This window comes from Mustela erminea, chromosome 10, assembly GCF_009829155.1.
Source record: "Mustela erminea isolate mMusErm1 chromosome 10, mMusErm1.Pri, whole genome shotgun sequence".
NCBI lineage: Eukaryota > Metazoa > Chordata > Mammalia > Carnivora > Mustelidae > Mustela > Mustela erminea.
This window is the reverse complement of record NC_045623.1, coordinates 82,003,595-82,027,248: the sequence shown is the minus strand read 5'-3', so window position 1 is coordinate 82,027,248 and position 23,654 is coordinate 82,003,595. Positions and strand designations below refer to the sequence as shown.

The following is a 23,654-nucleotide window of genomic DNA, read 5'->3' as shown; positions in this document are numbered from 1 at the left end:
CAATGATTTGAGACCTTTCTTCCTTTTTAATATTGGTGTTTAGTGCTATATATTCCCTCCTAGTACTGTTCGTAGTAGCATACCATGAATTTTGTTGTTTTTATTTTGTGTTGTGTTTTCATTTTCATTCAGTTCAGAATACTTTGTAATTTCCCTTTGATTTCTTCTTTGACCCATGGGTAATTTTTTAAAAAACTTTATTTATTTATTTATTTGCCAGATTGAGAGAGAGAGCACAAGCAGGGGAAGCAGCAGGTAGAGGGAGAAGCAGTCTTCCCACTGAGCAGGGAACCTAATGCAGGGCTCTATCCCAAGACCCTGGGATCTTGACCTGAACCAAAGGCAGACACTTCGTGACTGGGCCACTCAGATGTCCCTGACCCATGGATTATTAAAAGTATGTTTTTAGTTTCTAAGTATTGGTGATTTTCCTCATATCTTTCTGTTAAAATGTTCTAATTTAGTTCCATTATGGTCAGAGAACATTCTTTGTATGACTTGGATCTTTTAAAATTTATTCAGATTTGATTTATGGCTCTCTCTTTTAAAATATTCAATGAGTACTTAAAAATTATGTATATTCTGATGTTGTTGAGGGAAGTGTTCTATAAATGTTGACTAGGTCAAGTTGTTTTAGAGTGTTGTTCAAATCTTCCATATCGTAAGTGAGTTTCTGTCTACTTGTTCTATTAATAATTGAGTGAGGAGTCTGGAAGTCATCAACCATAACTGTGGATTTGTTACTTATTCTTGCAGTTCTGTTTGTGCAACCTGTATTTTAAAGCTCTGTTCTTAGATGCCCTCCATTTTGGATTATTATGCCCTCTGTATTAATTGATCTCTTTATCATCATGAGTGATTTTCTTTATCCCTGCTGATAGTTTTTGAACTGACATCTACTTTTTCTGATATTAATATAGCCACTCTAGCTTTCTTTTGTTTAGTGGTAGCATGGCATAACTTTTGCATGTCCTTTTAACCTATATGTGTTTTTATTTTTTTAGGTTTATTTATTTATTTGACAGACAGAGATTGCAAGCAGGCAGAGAGGCAGGCAGAGAGAGAGAGGAGGAAGCAGGCTCCCCACTGAGCAGAGAGCCTGATGCGGGGCTTGATCCCAGGACCCTTGGGATCATGACCTGAGCCCAAGGCAGAGGCTTTAACCCACAGAGCCACCCAGGCGCCCCCTTATATGTGTTTTTAAATTTAATGTGTCTTTTTTGAGACACCTACTTGGTTCTTGCTTTTTATCCAACCTGACAATCTCTGTCTTTTAATTGGGGTATTTGGATCATTCACATTTAACGTGATTATTGATATGGTGAGGCTTAAACCTATCATCTTGTTATTTGTTCTATGTTTGTCCCAGCTGTTCTTTGTTTCCTTTCTCTTTGGTCTTTTTATGGATTTTGTTTTTTTTAAGATTCTAATTTAACTCTATTGTTGGTTTATTCTCTATTAACTCTATTGTTGACTATAACTTTTAGTTTTAATTTAGTCATTATTTTAGGATTTAGTTATTTATTTTAAAGGTTATATTTATTTGGCAGAGATAAAGACAGAGCACAAGTAGACAGAGGGGTAGACAGAGGGAGAGGGAGAAGCAGTCTTCCTGCTGAGCAGAGAGCCCAATGTGGAGCTCGATCCCAGGACCCTGGGATCATGACCTGAGCTGAAGGCAGATGCTTAAGCCAAGTCACCCAGGCTTCCCTATTTTGGGATTTATACTACATATCTTTAACTTATAATGGTCTACAAATGGTATTGTATCAGTTCAGGTGTAGTATAGGACTTTTTTTTTTTTTAAAGATTTTATTTATTTATTTGACAGAGAGAAATCACAAGTAGGCAGAGAGGCAGGCAAAGAGAGAGGAAGGGAAGCAGGCTCCCCCGCCAAGCAGGGAGCCCGATGCGGGACTCGATCCCAGGACCATGAGATCACGACCTGAGCCAAAGGCAGCGGCTTAACCCACTGAGCCACCCAGGTGCCCAGTATAGGACTTTTATAATGACTATAGTTCTATTGTTGTCATACATTTTACTTACATATACATGTTATAGGCCTCACAATATACGTTGTCATTTTTGTTTAAGTGGTTAATTATTTTTAAAATTGGCTTAAATAATAACAAAACTAATATATTTACCTGTGTAGTTATTATTTCTGGTGTTTTTCATTCCTTCAATCCATATATCTATCGGGTGTCATTTTTCTTCTGACTGAAAGTCTTTCTTTAACATTTATTATAGTGAAAGTCTGTTGTTGATGAATTCTTTGAGGTTTTGGATGTCTGAAATAGTCCTTATTTTGTCTTTGTTTGGAAAGGTATTTTTGCTGGGTTTGGGGTTACAGATTAAATGCTGTGACTGGAACATATGCCAAGGGAGTCCCTGCATCAGGGAGTACTTTCTCATTCCATTGCCTGGAATGCTTTCCCCTTAGAGAGTTCTCTGCCTACCTCTTCCCAGGGTCTCAGCTGAAGTGTCCTGTCCTCATAGAGCCCTTCCATGGCTATCTGATCTAAGATAACACCTCTGTTGCTTCTCTTCATACCATGCTTTGTTTTTCATTCTAAAATCCTCACCTGACACACCCCATAGCGATTTTTTCCTGTGCTTATCATCTTTTTCCTCAGTAGAATAGGGGCTTCACGAGGGCAGGGACTTATTCTTGGTCACTCTTGGGTTATCTGTGCCTAGAACAGTGCCTGACATACTGTAGATGCTCAGTGAAGCAGATTGAATGAATGAATGAATGAATGAGTGTTCTTTCTGGCCATTAAGTACAATCTACTTGCTGCTTGACTGTAGACAAGTCCTGAACATATCCTCAGGACATGTCCCTTTCTAGTGGGCAGTGGCTGAATGTCAGCTCATCGTCCCTGGCTGTGCACTGTACCAAATAAGCCCTGGGCTTTGTTGTTCCGTTCCCCACCATGCTGGAGGAGGTTGGGCCGGATGTTCACTATCCAGAGCCTGATGGCTCCAGGTGTCGGACCATTATGATCACCACCAGGGGGCGCTTGATGCTCAGATTCTTGACCATGAGCTCTGTGCCCTAGCTCTTCTTTGAGTTGGTAGACGTCGCTGTGGTTGACTATCAGTTAGTTAGGACTTCTGCATGAAGGTGGTGTAAATGCATGTGGGGAAGGCGTTTCTAGGAGCCCTGACTCCAGCGCTCAAGGTGTGGGGTCTCAGCTCTCACTGCCCACCTTCCCATGGCTCCCTACCCATCAACAGACCCCATGAAAGGATTCCCTTGGGTCTTCCTGCAGAAGGGAAGAAGGGGGCCCACTAGGATGGAAACTGTGCAGGGTGCTCAGTGGCTTCTTATATGTCCAGGACCCCCAAATAAACTGGACAAGTAAACCCTTTGACATCACTGAGCAGGGTGACCCTATTATCCTTGGAGTCCATCAAAGAAACTAGAAACCTGGCAAACCTGTGCCAGTTCTTTGGCTTCCTTTGGAGTTGAGCCCTTCCCTGTCCCTCCTCAGGTCCTGGAAGACCCCCGGCCTGCAGATTGTCCCTTAGACTCCAAGGTCCTAGTGGGGCAATCCCACGTGTAGCCGAGAGTTGTGTTCTGAGTGGGGAGGGTCACATGTATACAAACTCATTTCATTCTCTCAAGAAGTGGGAAGGTTTCTGCTATTGATCCATGGATGGATTGGGAAACTGAGGCGCAGAGAATAGGAAGATCAGTTTGAGGTCGCATATCGGCGTGTGGTATATTTGGTTCTGCTGTACCTTCTGTTTTGGGTGTGTGTCCAATGCCCCCTTGGGCCATTCCTGTCCCAGAAAGTTAGCTCCTTTAGCCGACATAATCTTTGAGCCTTTGCACTGCTATTCCCTCTGCCTGGAATACCTTTCCTGCAGACCTTCATGTGGCTGGTTGCTTCCCGTCATTCGGATGACAGGCCAGATGTCACCGCCTCAGAGAAAATGTCCCTGACCACACCTGGTCCCTCGCATCTCAGCAGCGGTTTTATTTCTTCTAGAGCACTTATCACCGTCTGAAATGAGCCAGTTTCCTGGCTTATGCTTTATGCTCCATCTCCCCTGTCAGAAAGAAATTGCCCGTAGGGTGGGGACCTTGCCTGCCTTGCTCCCTGATGGGCCACGTCTCACACATGGCACACAGTAAGAGGTCCCTGTGGGTGTTACTAAACGAATGAACGAGGAGGATGGAGAGTTACCTGTCACCGTGCCGGTCTCCAGACAACAGGGCAGAGTCCCACTGACCCTTCCCTGGAGGCCCCAGGCTCTGGGATGCTCTGTGGCTGATGTGCCCATTCCTCTCTGGGCTTCTTACTCCTTCATCCCCGGGGCGCCTGGGTGACCCAGGTGGTTAAGTGGCTGGCTCTTGATTTTGGCTCAGGTCTTGATTCCAGGTCCTAGGATCCAGCCCCATGTCTCGCTCTGTGCTCAGCAGGAGTCTCCTTGAGGAGTCCCTCTCTTCCTCAGCCTCTGCCCCTCCCCCAGCTCCTGCATGCATGAAGAACGGAGCCCAGAAACTGCACAGGGGCTTCATGCCCTTGCTTTTCCAAACTCAGCCTAAGTGTGTGGTTGGGATTTCTGACCCTGATGACAGCCCTGTATGAGTGTGAGTTCCCAGTTAGAGGACCCGACTGGTCCAGAGGCTGCAGAGGGCACCCCCCTTCCTGTGTGTGAGTGCTCGGGGTTCCTGAGATCTCTCCCAGAACCATGAGGGCCCACTTGCCGGACAGCCTGATGCCTGGGTGCACTGCAGACTAGGCAGCAGGAGGTGAGTCCTGCTTTGGACCCAGAAAACTTGAGTTAGAACTCTGGCTCGGTCACTTCCATGCTGTGTGACCTTGAGCAAGTGACTTTCTCTCTTTGAGCTGAGGAGAAATGAGCTCTGCTTTCTGAGACCGGCTCTGGAACTCCATCATCCAGGCCCAGCCTTTTCTGACCTGGTTTCCTAGCCACCCTTCAATGGGAAGTCACCCCACCCCCACTTGGGGAGTCAGGTCTTCTTCCCCTGGACTTAGCCTGTTCCACTGACATCTGTAGCACAATGGCACTGTCTGTTTAGCTGTCTGCTTCCCTTCCCACTAGACTGGAGCCCCTTGTGGGCAGGACTAAAACTTCGTTCATTTCTGCATCCATCACACCTAGCGTGGGGACAGGCATGTCGCAGCAGATACAGTGGTGATACCGCGGGAGCTGCGTGGCCAAGCCTGGGTTGATTTCTCTTCTCAGCGGTATCTCTGGGACAAGTCCAGTGACTTGCCTCAGCTCACACAGCTCATAAGGAGCAAAACTAGAGGTGTGCCCGTCAGGTTAACGACTAGCACTCAAACCAAAACAAAAAAATCTGAGTTTGAGGCATTGGTCACTCTCTGTGGGGCATATTTTCCTCCAGAATTTCAAGCTAGCAAGATGGCCTCGCCAAACCTTCCTTGAGGTTGGAAAGAGATGCTCACGATCGGCTCTTGGGTGAGGGTACGAGCCGGCTTCAGCACATGGTGGGGCAGAGCTGAGATTCAAACCCAGGCCTGTTTGGTGCTGACCAATCAGCGTTCTAGACTCCTAAGATCTGGTATTAAATGAAAAAAAAAAATGCAATGTGTATCAAAGGGGAAAGAGAGTATATGTAAGTACAAAAGGATATATATGGATGTATCTATTTGCTTGTGTGTGTGTATCTTGAAGAATTTGCTAGAAACTGTTATACCACTCTTTTTTTTCCAGGGAGGAGAATTGTGTGGCTGAGATACAGGGCGGGAGAGAGGCTTACTCTGGGTGTCCTTTCTACTCTTTGATTTTGGACCATGTGAGTCCATTAACTATTTAAAAAAAAAAAAAAAAAAAAGAACAGCAGACCCCAAATCCAAATCCCAAAAATGAACCAACTGCAGATGGACGTGGCGCTTGCTGCTCTTTGCCGCTGGGCCTGGAACTGGGCGGGCTGTGCTGCGTGGCTTGGCCGGGGCTGGTGTTTTAGCAGCCCCCCAGCCCGGGTGGGAGGGGGGCCGAGAGGGAGGCGCTCATCTTCCCACACGTGAGAAATAGGTGCACTTGCTTTAATTCTCATCCATGAGGTTTGGTCACTGAGACTTTGGCACTGCACTCTAAACTCAATTAGAAATTTAACAAACCTTATAAATCCTCCCCAGCCTGAGCCTTGTAAATCTCCAGAGCGGGGCCAGCTTAGCACTTATCCATCTCTGGCTTAATGACCTCCCCAGCCTGGCCTGGGAATGATTCAGGAGCAGTGACAGGTCTAATTAGTGAGTACAGACTGCTGCGGGAGCCGGGCTGCAGGAGGAGGAAGAGGGGGCGCCATTCCTGCCCAGGGGCGATAGGGAAGTGAGTCCTGACCCTTGTCCTGTCTGGACCTCGGGGATCTGGCACACAGGAGGAAGGGCAGGGAGGGGTGGCAAGGGCCTGATGGGTTTCCTTAGTTAATGTCGCCATGCTGGTGGAATGTCTTCCTTGGGGAAGGCTATGGGAGGTGTGCCGCTGGTAACACTATGTGTCGGGGCCTTGTGGGGCCCAAGCACTCTCCTAGCAAGGCAGCAAGTTCATGGTTGGATTTGAGGCTGTGTTGACAGCCAGTCAACATCAACATGGGCGAGTTTTGGGGGTGAGGCCTGATCTTCCTGTGCCTGAGGGAACTGTATTCCAGAGTGATACATGTGAAATTGCAGGGGGTCCACATAGCTCCATTTTTAAGGGTGAAAAGTCGAGGCTTAGTGAGAAGATGCCTTTTCCAAAGGAGCTATCCTCATGAGGTAGTGAGTTCCCCGTCAGTGAAGAGACAGCCTAGGATCCTCTACTATTTTTTTTTTTTTAAGAGTTCAGCTTTTTATTGACCAGGTTACAGAAGAGGGGTGGGCAGAAAGACCAAAGTACATGTCAACATCAGAGTCCTCCGATTCTTCTTTCTTTGCTTCTACTTCCTTCTCCTCAGCTGGGGCAGCCCCAGTGGAGGGAGTGGGACCTTCTGCAGGTGCAACACTGGCTGCTGGGGCAGCTCCCCTAGCTCCTAGAGATGAGGCTCCAATGTGGACATTGGCTAGGGTCTTTGCAAAAACATTTAGACCCCCTGGTCCATGAGGGCATTGATCTTATCCTCTGGACCGTGCCTTCATGGTTGTGTGGGACGTAGATGCAGGCCAGCTCCAAGATGGCGGCCATGGAGCCAGTAAGCGCTGAGCGGGTGCTGCCCTGCGTGGGACTTGCCGTCAGAGGAAGTGAGGGCCTCACCCCAAAGTGACCTTCCTTGGCGGGACGGAGCCCTTGAGTGGCAGCTGAGGAAAGGGCCAGAATCCTTGACTATGAATGGAACCCCAGCTGTGCATCAGGACTTTCACACGTCAGATGATGCGATCTGCAGACCATGCATCTGTCCCATTTGACAGATGAGGAAGCTGATGTTCAGGGAGGTTCTGGGTTGTACCAGGTCATTCAGAACCTGGATTGGAATGCTGGCCTGCGTGGCTTCGGAACCCAGGGCTCCCCCTTCCTGCCTCTCCCCGCCTCTCCCCATCTGGGCAGAAGACGTGCCCTTTGGGCTGCTCCTCCCCTAAGAGGGCGCTCATGATGATACTGGGGACAAAATGATTCCAGGCCCCAGAACCCAGAGCCACAACCTCCTGGCTGCCTTTGACAGGCTGTTCCACCATGTTGGTGCCCTGGTGGGAAGACATGGGTCCTCTCTCTGCAATCATTCCCTCCTCTCTTGTTCTCATTCTCAGGCCTCATTTTCTTGTCCTCTCCTAGCCTCCTTCTGGCCTCTCTCTGGCCTTGATCCCAGCTCCCACTGAGTTATTTGCTGGGAAGTTGGGGGTGGGCTAGGCCTGAGCGTTCTCCTTCTACCAGTCACCTCCAGTGCCTGGATGCAGGAGGCAGCGCTGACACTCCTGCCTGGGGAGATGGATGCCTGCTCTGCCCCCCACTGACCCCTCTGACCCCCTCCCTGCTCCTGACCCTGGAGCAGGCACCAGGAGGAGGCCTGAGTAATTGGTTCCATCTAAGACTCATTCTCAGTGGCGCGAAAGGGAAAGTTATAAATATTTTTATCTATAACTCACGATGAATAAAAATTTAATTACACTGAAAAATTTAAATTTCATAAGAAATAAATATTAATCCTGGAGAGTGACTTTTGTGGGAAGTTAACTTTCAAACCTCAGTCTGGAGGTGCCTGGGGTCTGGGAGGGAGAGGGAAGCCCCCCAGTTCCAGCTCCCGGTTTGGGGTGGGAGTCTCCCCTCCTGAGACTGAGGGTTCAAAGACTCAGATCATCACCCCGGGAAGAGCCCCCTCACTCAGCTCCCTCCTTCTCCTCAATAATAATTGCTTACCTACCCCAGCCAGACAGTTTTCTAGATGCCGTGGGAACTGCAGGGAAGGACGTGGACCTTGTTCTTGACCGCGTGGGGCACCCCGTCATGTGGAGGTAGATAGGAAATCAATAATCACCAACATGACTGCCGGGTTAGTACCCTCTGCCGGGCACAAATCCCTGCTTGGTTTTATTTTATTATTATTTTTATACTTTTGGAAAATCCCACACACACACAGAACACGTAAGCATGCAGCGCAGTGAATGAGGACAGTGCCCGGGAAAGCTCCCGGCCCAGGTCAAGGAAAGTTAATGTTGGCTCCCATGCGAGACGTCTTGGGGGGAGGGGTAGGCCTGACTTGAGGAACTTCAAAGACTGCCTGATGGATGATTCGTGCTGCCTGGCCAAGGAGAGAGCAATCTGAGGGTACGGTGGCCTTATATTAGTAACAACGTCTCAATACATACTGGAGGCTTATCACGTGCCAGGCCTGATTCTAAGCCCTTGATGGGTCTTAGCTTCTTGGACCCTACAGTGAAGAAACTGAAACACAGAGAGGTTAATGAACAAGGCCCAAGTCACATAGTGGGTGGAAGGCATCACCGGGTGAAACTTGAGTCCCCTGGCTTCTCTGAGGCGGGACAGCGCAGGTCTTGGCCACAAGCGCCTGGGTTCTGGTACCCCCCGGCACCTCTGCAAACCCTCTGATGTTTCACACCTGCTGTGTGGCCTCAGCTAAGTCTCTTAACCTTTCTGAGCTTCAGGGACCTCTTCTGAGAAACAAGGATTAAACAACCCTGCTGTGCATCTCCACGGGCTTGTCTGGGACTGGAGAGTGGTGACAGAGATGGATGTTGTCATTGGGGTCACAGAACTAACCAGCAGCCGCTCTGGCCCATGGGCTGACGGAGGGACTGCAAGCCGCCTCCCTGGGAGGCAGGCCTTGTTGCCCTTTCCTTCGGACGCTGAGGACATTGACATATCACGAGGAGTCTGAGAAAGGCGAAGTGGTTGGAGGAGTGGGCTGTGGCGCGTGGGGGGGAGTGGAGGGGGTGTTGCTCGGGGTCTGGGAATGAGGGCAGGATTTGGGACCTGCTCCAGGGGGGCTCTGATGTGAGCAGAGGTGAGCAGGTCGAGGTGTGCATGCTGTGTTGGGGGAAGGGGAAAGCAGGGTGGGTTCTGAGCTGCTCACCTCAGCTGCTTCCCCATTCCACAGATGCTAAAACTGAGGCCATCCTGGGCTGGAGCTGCAGAGCCTGGGTCTGGATCTGGGCTGTAGTTGGGTGGAGGAGGGGAGCAGTGGGGGTAGGAACTTGGACTTGAGCCTGGCCAGCAAAGTCCTTGGCTCTCGAGCCTGAGATTGAGGCTGAAGGGGGTGGCTGGGCCCAAGTGCCACCTCGGGACAGGGCAGTCTTGTCCCAAGAGCCTCATCCAGCAGCTCTCAGGGATGGGTGAGCTAGAACCGCCATGGCTCCCGTGTGGCAAGGAGAACCCAGAGGAGCCTGGGGCCCAGAGCCCAATTTCCTCTGTTATGAACCTCCAGGGAGGTGGGCGACAGAGGCCTACAATTCTCCAGGACTAAATGGGCCAGGTCCTCTTCAGGATTGGAAATTCTCCGAATCCTTATTTGGCTGGCCCAGCACCCTGAGTAGGGCTGTTTCCGGTGGTAGGTGGGAGATCTGCCTTCAGTGGCAAAAACTCAGGAATGCCTCACCCTCCCTGCTATGCAGCCCAGGCCCAGACACACATGTACACGTGCTCACACATCCAGACACGGACCTATGTGCAGGCATGCACGCGTACATGCACAGATGTGTGTGCTCGCACAGACACGTGCACACAGATGCTGGTGCGCAGGTGCCTACACAGCCAGAGAGCGATTCTCCGGCATCCGTGTGGCCCCAGTCCACCCTCCCAGCAGCACTCCGCTGATGGAATACTGTAATATTTTTCTATTAAATGTTGCATTTGTTGTGCCTTTTAGTAGCTCCCCTCATTAAAAATGATATTATCCCCATAAATAAGCCAGCTCCTGAGAAGAGTGCCCGACTCCATTTCTCTTCCTAATTGAGACACTTAGCTTTGATTTGCTCGTCGGCACGCACTGAGCGGATTAATTTTCAATTAATGCTCCTGGGCAGGCAGCGGCAGGCAGTGTGGGCTCGCAGCCCAGCGGCCTGGGAGCAGGGGCAGGGGGGGCGCTGGGGGACCCAGAGAGGGTGGCTGCAGGAAAGAGAGTCCTGGGGATGGCCTGGAGCTTTGTGGTTTTGTTCTTTGTGGGTGAGCGAACCCTGGGGGGAGACCTCTCCCGGGGGGGAGCACTCTCCTCCCAAACCAGGCGCTATGGACTCAAAGTCTTTGTCCTGCGGCGGCAGGACTCCCCAAATTCCCATGTCGAAGCCCTAACTCTCCATGTGATGTATTTGGAGGTGGGTCCCGCTCATCCTCAGAGACTCACCCCTGGTCATTGAGGTCCTCAGCAAATTCTGGGAAGGTGGTAGAGCTCTGGGCTAAGTGGCCACAGTGGCCCGCTGGCCCGGGTTCAAATCCTGGTTTTTTGGGTTAGCTTGTGACCTGATCAAGTTATTCCAATAATCCAGGCCTCAGTTTCCTCTAGAAACAAGGGTGATGATAAGAGTACTTTTTTTTTTTTTTTAAAGATTTTATTTATGTGTCAGAGAGAGAGAGAGAGAGCGCGAGCGAGCGCAAGCATACAAGCAGGCAGAGGCGGAGAGAGAAGCAGGCTCCCTGCCGAGCAAGAAGCCTGATTCGGGATTCAATCCCAGGACGCTGCGGTCATGACCTGAGCCAAAGGCAGCGGCTTAACTGACTGAGCCACCCCGGCGTCCCAAGAGTACGGTTTTCATAGGGACTGTTAACAAACAAAATTCAACAGAGTACATTGGAAAACTCTCATAGGCTTTGTTAAGTTATTCATAAATCAAGCAGCATCCTGTCTAGCAAGAAGAAGAAGAGAGGAACTTCGAGGAGCTGTACAAAATGGAAAGTTTTGGGGTGCCTGGGTGGTTCAGTGGGTTAAGCCTCTGCCTTCGGCTCAGGTCATGATCTCAGGGTCCTGGGATCGAGTCCCGCATCAGGCTTTCTGCTCAGCAGGGAGCCTGCTTCCCTTCCTCTCTCTCTCTGCCTGCCTCTCTGTCTACTTGTGATCTCTGTCTGTCAAATAAATAAATAAAATCTTAAAAAAAAAAGGAAAGTTTTTATAGGAAGGAGAGTGGGGCAAGAAAATGATCAGCAAAAGGAAAGGATTGTTTCAGGCAAGGTCACCGGCCCTGAGATGGAAACAGGGCAGGGGGTCTCATTAGGTAGATTACTTCATCTCTGGGGGTTGGAGAGGGCCCAGGTGACAGGTTACCTCCTTGGTGCTGATCACAAATTTCCCGATGGACTGAAATTCCCTCATTTCTGGGGGAGGTTAAAAATGTGATTGGATGTTAGGTATTAAGCCCCAGGTTGGATGACTTTGCCACAGTGATGTCATTTGAAGCCTGTGGTTTTCTTTTTTCTTTCTTTCCTTTTTTTTTTTTTTAAAGGTTTTATTATTTTTAAGTCATCTCTACAGCCGACATGGGGTTTGAACTCACAGCCCTGAGATCAAGAGTCGCAGGTTTTTCTGACTAAGCAGCTGCAGGTGCCCCAAGCCGGTGGTTTTCTTTTTAAAAGGGTGTTGTACCAATTAGATGAGAGAAAGCATTTATACTTGATACTCAGTATGGTTTCTGGACTGGGAGACTGGGTATCTCCCGGGAGCTTATTAGAAATGCAGAATTCCAGGGCGCCTGGGTGGCTCAGTGGGTTAAAGCCTCTGCTTTCGACTCGGGTCATGATCCCAGGGTCCTGGGATCGAGCCTCGCATCAGGCTCTCTGCTCAGCAGGGAGCCTGCTTCCTCCTCTCTCTCTGCATGCCTCTCTGCCTACTTGTGATCTCTGTCTGTCAAATAAATAAATAAAATCTTAAAAAAAAAATGAAATGCAGAATTCCAGTCCTGCCCCTACTCTGCACCCCCACGCCCCTCCCCCGACCTTCTGTACTGGAGTCTGCATTTCCAAAAGGTGCCCAGAGGTTCCTTGGGCAGCCTCATCTGATTTAGCACAGCTCTGATTTAGCTCAGCTCTCGGCACAGGGTAAGCGCTCACGAGAGTAGCTGTCACAGCCATTAGTCTGACAAGAGTCCCTCACGTGAAGGCAGATTCTGGTGCTGGAGAGAAGCGGGGTGGTGGGGGGCTCACCGTCCGGCTCTGCAAGGAAGTGGTGCGCGCCCACTTCTGCTCCCCGCCTCACTGTCTCCGCCAGTGGAGATGGAAATCATGACGCCATCTTCTGGAGCTGACTGGAGAGTTCCGGAAGAGGAATCGGAAGGTGCATCTGGGAGTGGAAGGAGGGGACTGGCGTGAAGCTCTCCAGGCAGGTTTGCATATATCTTATTTACTCTCCCTGCTCTTGGTTCCATTTTAAACATGAGAAATGGAGGCATTTCAAACCAAGCGGGGAGTCCAAGCTCCTTTAGTGAATCAGCTATAGAACTGGGCCTGGTCCCGGGCCTGGGAGCCTCGAGCGCCGCCAGACCCCTCCGGGGCTCCTAGAGCAGCCGGATATCGTCCCCTCTCCAGCTGCTGAAACCCCCTCGGTGCCTACCTCTCGCTGGATTGCGCTGTTGCCTGATTGCTGTGTGTGTGTGCGTGCATGTGTGTGCGTGTGTGTGTGTGTATATGTGTGTGTGTGTGTGTGTGTGAGGCGTGGAGGTGACTACAGATCAGGGAGGGTGGGGGACAGGAAGGATGGGGCAGCTCTGGGATCTGACGGTTAATTAAAATGTCCTCATGGGTGATTAATCCACAGTCAATGGCTTGAATCCACAACGACCCAGCTCCTCTCTGGCTGAGCACGTGGCCTTGGCGGGGGTGCTGGGCAGGAGGCCCTGCTGTCTTCCTCCTGGTCCTGGGAGGCCCCGCACGGGATATGCTGTCGATGCTGCCTCCAAAATAGTCCCATCTTGTTTCCATAATAGCTTCTGTCACTGCTCTTGACAGACCAGCCATTAAGTCTTTGGCAAAATTGTAAGAATTATTAACATACGAGGTTTTATATTATTTGACAGCTGTCGGCTCCTTTGGAATCCACATCACCCTGTCCCCTCCCCACCCCTCCCATTCTTTCCCTTGGTGTCACCCCTCGTGGCCCCAGAAGGATGGGAGGGGCCTCCCAGCCACTGGGGAACCAAGGGGGAGACAAGCCCATGTTGGGCTTCACTCACAATCGCTCCTGCGCATCTGTGGGGTGTTGCCTGAGGCCTCGAACACCCCATCTCTGGTCCTGACCTGGATCCTTCCTCAGCATGGACATGCTCCCCGTCCATACCCCCAGCTTCCATGGCTTCAGAGACGACTCTCCATGCTCTACTTACCTCCCCACTGTGCCCCAGGCCCATGAACCCATCTGCTTCCTGGACTTCTCCCTGACGCTCCAGACTCCATCCTGGCTCTACCTCTTGGATTTTCCATTTCGGTTCTCCCTCCATCATCCATTCTGTCTTCCAGGTCAGAAATCCGAGCGACACCCCAGTCTCCTCTCCCTCCCACACCCTCGTGGTGTCAGGTCCCCAGGCTCTGTCCATTCTGCTTCCTAAAGGCCTCTTGACTCTCCCTTCTTCTCCCTTTGCCCTTGTCTGGGTCTCTTCCTGGGCCACTATACCTGCTTCCTCACAGGTCGGTGCCCTGCCCAGACCCCTTGGGCCTTCTGTCAGGTAGTACATACCTGTGCTACTTCCAAAAGCCTGCAGAGTCTCTCTGGAGCCCTCCCTGCTTCTCAGCTCCCCTCTTGGCCAGTTGCTAAGGGGAGTTGCTGTATAAACGCCCTAGCTCCTGGGCTGGGTAATTGAGGCCCAGGGACTACGCAAGTCCTCGAGGTCACCAGTAGAATGATGCTCCATTGTAGTAACTTGCTTGCTAAAGGCACACATCTCTGCATCCTCCTGCCCTGCCTTATTCCCTTGCTCCCCTGCTGGGTTTCTGGGACACATCCCAAAGAAATTGCTTGCACTCAAATCCTTGTCTCAGAGTTGGCTTCTAGAGAACCCAAGCCAACATAGGACTCATGGTCTGTCTATCTCGCATCCCCAAGGGTGAGCCTTGGGATATGCACATCTGATTCTCTCTTTCTCTTCTTAGGATTGCATGGGGGGGGGGTCCCCAATGCTTCAGCTCTGATTACTTCACACTGTTCCAGCAAAGGGGGGCTCTTTAGAAACCTGGATGTAGGCAGTATTTGGGGACTGGTGTCTTCATTTGAAAAGCAGTCACCGTAGGCTTCAGATAGTAAGCTTCTCTGGTCCCTGCACTGGACAAGTTTACACATTAGGTAAAGCATTTACACAGTGATTAAATAACACAGGCCTGGGGCCATCAACGTCAAAGAGAAACACGTTCTCAAATATCAAAATAGGTCACAAAGCTATCCTTAATAAAACTGGAGTTGGTTAGCCCAGGAATTAGCAAAGTAAGAGAGATGCCCCGAATCAGACCCTCATAAATGATAAAAGTGGCATTCCAAATTAGCATAGAAATGGAGGCGGACGGTTAATCACTTGGGAAAAACAAGGACATTGACTTCATGCAAATTCCCGATGGGTAAAAAAGTTAATATAAAAAATGAAATCATAAAAGATCTAGAAGAAACAGGTGATTATCTCCAGATGCGGTGGGCCTTCCCAGGAACACAAGGGAGGAAGCCACAGACAGGGTTGTGAGAATTGGTGAAGTAAATAGAGACTCCCTAAATTAAAAAGCAGACTAGGGGCATCTGGGTGGCTCAGTCGGTTAAGTCGGCTCTTGGTTTCAAGGTCATGAGATCAAGGTCATGAGATCAAGACCCATGTTTTGGCTCTGAGCTCAGCATGGAATCTGCTTGAGATTCTCCTTCTCCCTCTGCCTTGCCCTGCTCGTGCTCTGTCTTTCTCAATTACATAAATAAATCTTAAAAAAAAAAAAAAAAGCAGACCAAATGGGAAAATATACTGGCAGTATGCATTATTTAAAAAAAAAAAAAAAGAAATAACAGGGTTTAATGGACTCAATCTCCTTTTCAGTTTGCTCCTGACACCTAGGATTAAAAATCAGCAAAAGCTAAGAGAAATTCCAGAAATGTGAACATTTGGTCATTTGCTCATGGAAATGCTTACCCTGATGCCCAGGAAGTTCTTCCTGGTGTTCATCCTGCCCAACTTCTTGCTGCCGTGGGAGGCTTTTCTATCCTTCAGGCCTCGGAGGAGTGGGAGAGCCTTTCCTTGAAGTGACTTCATGTGCTGTGTGCAGTTCCCAGGGCGTCCAGGCCAAGAATCTTCAGGAATTCACAGCTTAGCAGATACTGTTCAGCCTTACGCAAGGTCTGGGAGAGTTCAGGCTTCTTAGAGCTTCCACTGGATCTTCATCCCGGACCCACAGGTCCACAGCTGGCCTCATCTCGTGCTATCCTCCTCCCTGTCCCTGTCCCTGTCTCCTTCCCGACCCCGCTGTGATCCTTCCTGCCACTTGTCCTGAGCCCCATTCTGAACCCTGTCTGGATCCCAATCTGGAGGCTTCTTTGACACCCCCCCCACCCCGCCCAGGTCCACGTATCTCGGGCTGAGGCTGGAGCCCCCGTGGCCAGGTCCTGTGGGGCTGGGCTGCCGCTCAGAGCCAGGCTGGCTGTGCGGGGAACAGATGGGCTCCCCGTGGACGCGGCAGCGGCGCAGAAGTTAATCCACTTTTATCTCGTTATGGTGACAGCCACCCTGTTAAATGGAATGGACTATCGATTCGGGGCTCACTTCCAGCCCGAGGATTTTCCATCACAGGCCTGAGTAGAATAGGAGAAAAGCAACACTTATTAACTCGGGTGCCAGTCAGGGAGAGCTGGGTGGGGGCAGGGGCCGGGCACTCACAGACACTGGGGCTGGGGAGACGGGTCCCCAGGGGCACTGGGGAGCCAGGCTCAGACCCAGGGTCTGAGGGAGCCTCTCTTTGCCTCCTCCCTCAAGGAGGGTAGGGAGGTGAGGGGAAGCCGTGGGCATGCACACTGGTTCACGGCCATGTTCCATGCTGACGCACACATGCACGTGCAACACTGACACACACACATTCAGCATGGGCGCACATAGGCACCCAAAGCTGATACACACTTACACGCAATGCTGGAACACATACACACCGTCATGGACACATGCATATACACACTCAGTATTGCCACACGCATACACAGTGTGCCGACACACGGACACACTGCTGATGCAGATACAAGCACGCTGCCGTCCAGAGATACAGATAACCTCATGGACACGTCTGTGAAGCCATCGCTGGTCCACACCTACACATGTGCCCATCGCGGACACACGTATGCTCCAGACGCTGACCCACAGCAACACACACTCCTGACTTAAGCACCAGCCTGACTCACCGCTGACACATGTGTATACATGCCCTGGTTCCATGCCACCCCAGCGTGGACAGGTTCACACACATCCATACACTGACACACGTGCGGAGACTCTCCTGCCTATGGTGCTTACACCTACCCAAAGCTGATGCCCACGGACACCCACACGCGGACCCACAGTCTGGAGACACACCTATGACCAACCAGCGTTCGCATCCGAGGGACATGTGCGGCGCGCCACGCTGACAGCCCAGGACAGACACCACACAGCGGTGATGTTGGCGTAGATACTTGTCATCGGTTGCTGACATACACGCGAACAGTGCACATGCAAATCACATACACACACACACACACGCATTCATGAACCTACCAGCAGGTCCCTTTGTCAGGCCCTGGGCGTTATGAAGCACCTTTCCTGCTAGGTTTTGGGCGGGTACTTGCCCGAACAGAAGAGTGAGACTCAGTGCCTATCCTCAAGCAGCTTTGCCTCCAGCGGCGAGATGTAGACACGAACGGACTGTACGACACATACAGTAATTACAGCTAACTCGTAGATGGCATTGGCCTACGGGCCTTACCGCTCTAAATACTTCACATGTACAAACCTAAAGTCTCTGCAATAGCCTTTGGAGGTAGGGAGGTAGGTACTATTACTAGCCTCAGTTTAAGAGGGACCTGGGCACAGAGAGGCCAGGTGAGGCGCCCAAGGTCACACAGCTCTGGAGTAGCAGAGCTACTGTCTGTCAGGCTCTCGAGTATGTGTAACTGTTGTCTCCTCACATCTGCATCTGACCAACTGCCCCCCAGCCACCCACCCAAAACCAAAAACCTGCGCCACCACCTAAAGACCTAGAACTTTCCGCACACACACACCCGAGGTCCCCTCCCCGCCCCCTCCTGGCCCATCTGGAGTAACGTGCACCTTCTGGGGAGGGTGGCCTGCAGGGAGGGTGCAGTGTGGGGACTTCACAGTGGCCTGCCTCTGAAGGGAGGGGCAGTTCATGTTGGAAGAGGCCCTGGAGGGGAGTCCTGACGGCTGGGGGGGACAGGGGCAGCATGCTTTTCCAGGCGTCTCCTCTGAGAGGGCCTCTCTGCTGTCTGTCTGTCGTCCCAGGGCCTCCTCCTATCCCCAGTTTCTACATCCCCCTTGCTGGCCTGAAAAATGGCTGTTTCCTGCTGCTGGGACCACTCAGGGCCAGGGCTCGGGGGGTGGGGGTGACGAGTGGCAGGAGGCACTGCCAGGCAGGGAGTAACAGCCAGGGACCTGGTTTTTTTTTTTTTTTTTTAAAGACTTTTTTTTTTTTTTTAAATTCTTTTTAAAAGATTTTATTTATTTATTTGACAGAGAGAGATCATAAGTAGGCAGAGAGTCAGGCAGAGAGAGAGAGAGAGGGATGAAGGCTCCCTGCTGAGCAGAGAGCCCTATGCGGGACTCGATCCCAGGACCCTGAGATCATGACCCAAGCCGAAGGCAGCTGAGCCACCCAGGCGCCCAGGACCTGGTTTTCTTAAGCAGAATGGGGAAGGTGAGTCATTAAGCTGGACAGCTGAGCCTGTAGGCTTTACTCCTTGGGACGAGTTCCAAAAAGGTTTCTTTGGCGGCAGCCTAGTGACCAGGAGCCTGACACTGAGCTGACCCCAGTCTGTACCTGTTTAGGACTGACGACTCTTGTTCGACCCACCCCTGTGGGCGGGTCCCTTCATCCTCAGTTTGCTCATCTGAAGAATGGAGCTCCCAAGGTGGCCCGGCATGTGATATTATTGGGGGGATGAAATCACATGACGCGTATAGAAGTGTCCGGCACAAATGGGTGGATATACAGACTCCTCCACCCCCACTTCGGTGGGTTCTTGGGAACTTAGCCTGGGGACCCAGGGAAACTCCTGGAGTCAGGGGCACGGCTCTCCTTCTGGGTGGGAGCTTTGGATCAGGGAGTCCCCAAGTGGCCTGGGTTCTGGGTCAAGGAGGCTGGGGGACTGCTATGCACTGATGTGTGTCTTTCCCAAAACTCGTACGTTGAAGCCCTACCACCCAGTGTAATGGTATTTGGAGGTGGGGCCTTTGACAGGTGATTAGGTTTGTGAGCTCATGAGGATGGGGCCCCCATGATGGGATCAGGGCTCTTTAGAGGAAGAGACACCAGAGGGCTTTCTCCATGCCCCTCTGACCCCCAACATGCAGAAGAGGGCATGTGAGCACATAGTGAAATGGTGGTCGCCTACTAGTCGGGAGGAGGGCTATCACCCGAACCCAACCACGCTGGCCTCCTGATCTGACTTCCAGGCTCCAGACCTGTGAGACAAAAAATTCCTATCGTTTAGCCCCTCAGTCTGTGATGTTTTGTCACGGGAAGCTGAGCGGACAAGGACAGGAAGGGACGGCTGCTGGGGAGGGCTGGTCTGAGGCCCACCTTGAGACCTGGCTCTCATGGCCCACACTGCAGGCTGGACTTGCCTTAGGTCTCCTTTCTTCCTTGTGACATGGGGGCCTGGGTGGGACTGTCTCCAAAGACCTGCTCCATTCCAGCACCATGTGACCCTGGAATCAGTCCTGGTTGAGTCTCTGGAGGGGAGGGTGGGAGGGGTACCCCAGTGCGCTCCTGCCCCCTTTCCTGGAGGCGGTGGAAGGTGGGATGAGGGGGTGGAGAAAGGTGTTCCTGCCCATGCCCCTCCCCTCTTGTGGCCTGGAGCATCAGGGTGACACTCTGGCTTAGGCCTTTCTGAGGCATTTCTGGAAAATAGGATGTCGGCCAGAACACTGAAGACAGGGGTTTCTATCCAGAGTCTCCAGGACCTGGGGGCTCCCTGACATTGCTGTGTGACTCTGTTCTGATCCCAGCAGCCAAAGTGTCCTCCTCCTTACCTCAATCCAGCTGTCCCTCACCTCAGCTCAGCTCTCCCCCAGCCTCAGCCCAACTGTCCCCTCACCTCAACTCAACTGCCTCCCCACGTAAGCCCAGCTGTCCCCCCACCTCAGCCAACCTTCCCTACCTCAGATGAACTGTCCCCTCACCTCAGCCTTCTCACCCCAGTCAGCTGTCCCCCCACCTCAGATCAGCTGTCTCCTCACTTCAGCCCAGCCGCCTCCTCACTTGAACCCAGCTGTTCCCCCACCTCAGCCAACTGTCCCGCACCTCAGCCAGCTATCTCCCTACCTTAGCCCAGCTGTCCGCCCTCCTCAGCCCAGCTGTCCCTCACCTCGGCTCAGTTGTCTCCCTACTTGAGCCCAGCTGTCCCCCCCACCTCAGCCAACTGTCTTCCACCTCAGATCAGCTGTCTATTCTCTTCAGCCCAGCTGTCCCCTACCTCAGCCCACCTGTTCCCCCATCTCAGCCAGCTGTTCCCGCATCTCATCTCAGCTGTCCTCACATCAGGCCAGCTGCTGCCTCAGGTCAGCTTCCCCTTCACCTTGGTCCAGCTGTTCTAACTGGTCTTCCAGTATAAGCCTAGCTATTCCCCAACATTAGTCAAGATGACCTTCCCAGACCAGCCCAGCTGCTTCCCAACAATAGCTTAGTTGTTCTTTCACATCAGCTGTCTGTTCCCTTAGATCAGGCCAGATGTTTCCCATGTCACCCAGCTGTTCTACCTTACTAGACCAGTGGTTCTGCCCTTCCATCAGGCCAGGTGTCTTGTCACATCTGTTCAGCTGTTTCCACCCAGCATCATCCTAGCTATTTCTCCTCAGGTCAACCCAACTGCCCCCCCTCCACATCTGTTCCCCCATTTCCCCCTCACCCCATCAGCCCAGCTGTGTCCCCCTGCCCCCCAGCCTCCTGCATCAGCTGGCTCTTCTCTCTTTCTATCAGTTCAGTGGTTTCTCGGTTCTGGGTCCCTCCTCAGGGAGTGGAAGAAATATATCGAGGGTCCCCAAGGTAGCTTCTCTGGCGTTGCTAGAGGGTCTCCCCGCTCTGCTCCAACTTCCCTCACCCCGTGGGAAACAGGGACAAGGCATGAGGTGTCTAATCCTGGGTCCATGAGAATGGAAAGTGTAGGGAGGAGGGCGCACTCGAGAGTGGAAGAAGATGGAGAGAAACCGGGCATTCCCATCTCCCTGTTGACTGGAGGGACCCCTATGTCATCGCCAACCCCTCCCAGAGGCAGGCAGAGTCGTGGCCTTACACAGGTCCAGAGAGGGCAGGGGGAGGGCCAGGCATCCCACAGTTCCCCTGGCTCCAACTAGGAGAGACACCCCCTCAATCATCCCTTTCCCCAGAGATATGAGCAACCTCTGGAATCATCTTCCCCACCCTAATATGAACCCCCAGAGGAGAACAGACAGATCCTGATTAAATATGCAAATTCAAACAGATGGCGGAGCGCAGTGATGGACGGGCTGTCAGGAGAGCATGTCACCATGTGATGTGTGTGCCTTTTGTGTAAATGTGTGTCTGTGCAATTAGTGTGGAGGCTACTGCACGGGGCGGGGTGGGGACAGGGAGAGTCTGGGGTAGTGGCGCTGCCTCTGGCCAGTGGGGCTGGACAGTGCTGGGTGGGGATTCTGTGGGAGCAGGAGGAGCAAGCGGAATGACCTTCCACAGTGGGCGAGCCTGGGACCTCCCTGTGTCCAGCTCTCCAGGCTGCTGCAAGCTAATTCCACCAGATCAGGGCTGGGAGCGGAGGGGATTCGTTAGTATAATCTGCACCTGTATCTCTGCTCTTGCCATCGGCCAAACAATAAAAGACACAATATTTACACAACTTACTGGGGGAAGCAATATTGGGCCATTGATTTTGTGTCCCTCTGATTTTCACGGTCTAAACCTTAATGGTTTTTAATCATAAAATATTAGCACCGCAGGGCACTTAGCACGGGCACCTTGCGCTGGTGAGGGATGGCCCCCGCCCTCTCCGCAGCTCCAAGGGGAGTATCCCACAGAGGAGGGGCTGCTGTGTCATTCCACACACTGCACACCCAGGGCACCAGAGCCTCCAGGCACCTGCTGTGGAATTGGTCCAGGCCTGGGCACAGCTGGGGGTGCCCCCAGAGGACAGGACACACTATGACCCGTCCTCCCCATTCTGGAGGCAGAGCAGGAGCGAGGAAATCCACTGATTCTCAAAAAGAGGAGATTTGGGGCACCTAGGTGCATCAGTCGTTAAGTATCTGCCTTCGGCTCAGGTCATGATCCAAGGGTCCTGGGATCGAGCCCCACATAGGGCTCCCTGCTTGGCAGGAAGCCTGCTTCTCCCTCTCCCACTCCCCCTGCTTGTGTCCCCTCTCTCGATGTGTCTCTCTCTGTTAACTAAATAAACAAATAAATAAAATCTTTAAAAAAAAAAAGGTGGAGATTTGCCTTCATCAGGATATTTAAAGTACAATCTTTTACTTTCATTCCTTCTCCAAACACAGCCTTCTCCCTAGCTCAGTCTGGGGACGTCGACCCACCCGTCACATCTCCTAGGATCAGTTCACATTCATTTCTGTATTGGTTGAATGAAGAAATGAACGGGTGAAGGTAATGAGCTGTGCAAGCTGGTTTCTGAGAGAGGTTTCCCATTCATTCATTTATTCAGCAAATACTTACTGACCCTCTACCACGCGTCTGGTCTCAGAAAGGAATCTGACCCAGGTCCTGCCCTTACCATGGTAAGTACTATAGCCAGGAGACCCCAGGTGCTGGCTGGGGGTGGGGGGGGCGGTGGGTTCAGGAAAGGGAGCCCGGAGAATGAGATGGAATGGGCTTTTCAGCAGGGGGGGGTTTGACCTGAATGAAGTTCAGCTTCCCGAGGGGACCGCTTTGAAGAAGCACACTCAGGAGATGTCATCTGGGCATATCACAGCTCTTGGCCAGGCAGGGAGGACTTGTAGGCGGGGCTTCCATGCAGACGGAGGTTTCGCTGTTGTGTGTGATGTGTGCACATGCACGTGTGTGTGTGAGTGTGTGTACAGGTGCGGGAAGCCCTGCCTGGGTGAGGCCAGGGCAGGGGAAGAGGTGGGTGGGTGCGGTTGTTGCTGTTTATTGTCTCATAAAACGAACACACTGTCCACCCCACCTGCGACTCCCCCCCTCAGAGCCTGCGGGGAAGTCGATAGCAATGGATTAAACAGCGAGGAGAAGGCTGAGAGCACAACTGGAAGAAAGATAAAGATAATTAAAACTAATTCCAACTGTTCCCAGAGAAATCAATTTCATAACTTCAGTGCATCCCTAAACTTTCTCCTGAGGCCCTGTGTGCCGAGCACAGAGTATGCGCCAGAGCATGCGGCATTCAGACACAGGTGCGTGGGAATGGGGCTGTCTGGCTGCGCGGGTAACTGTGGCTTTGTGTGGGTGGGTGCATGTGGCTTAACGCTCGTGTGTGCGTGCTTGCACATACACGTATGTGTTTGTGTGTGTGTGGGGGGCACTTACAAGCTGAGTGGCCACACTTTTAACCCAGCGTGGAAGGGACAAGAGAGCAGGGAGCTGGGTGGGCTCAAGCCTCCTTTCCTGCACCAATACCCCTCCTCTTGCTTGCTGCAGAGGCCTCGGGGCTGGTCTACTCTCCTATACACATACAGAGAAACTGAGACCCAGAGAGTGGAGTCTGCCATGGTCCACACAGCAAGTTGGAAGCAGAACTGGGACTAGGATTTTGGTCCCCAGGGTTTCCTCTGCTCTAGGGACTTTGCCGACTCTTTGGGTGAGGGCAGTCAGGGATAGAGGGGGGAGGTAGATCTAACCTCATACGGCTGGGAGCTCCCATGTGAACAGCCCCTAATGTACTCACTTATTCTTCAAACATGAATTGAGCACCTACAGTATGTCAGGCCTGTGGGCTCTCTAGCTTGGCTGAGGGCTGGGGGTCGGGCGCAGGTATCTCAGGGAAGGGCTAGGTCCTCTGAAGGAGAGGAATGCTGGATGGTGGCCTCTCCACGTGCCTCGCCAGGCAGCCTCTGAAGAGAGCCCAGGACAGAGCCCTCTTA

General features: G+C 51.8%; 1 protein-coding gene across 1 annotated transcript; it reads right to left on the bottom strand.

The window, feature by feature from the left end:
• Window positions 1-6,824: 6,824 nt before the first annotated feature.
• LOC116568225 (60S acidic ribosomal protein P1-like) lies at window positions 6,825-7,164 on the bottom strand. Its single transcript, XM_032303743.1, is given in 3 exon segments — window positions 6,825-7,078; window positions 7,081-7,104; window positions 7,107-7,164. Coding segments are annotated over 3 exon segments (336 nt in total).
• Window positions 7,165-23,654: the final 16,490 nt, after the last annotated feature.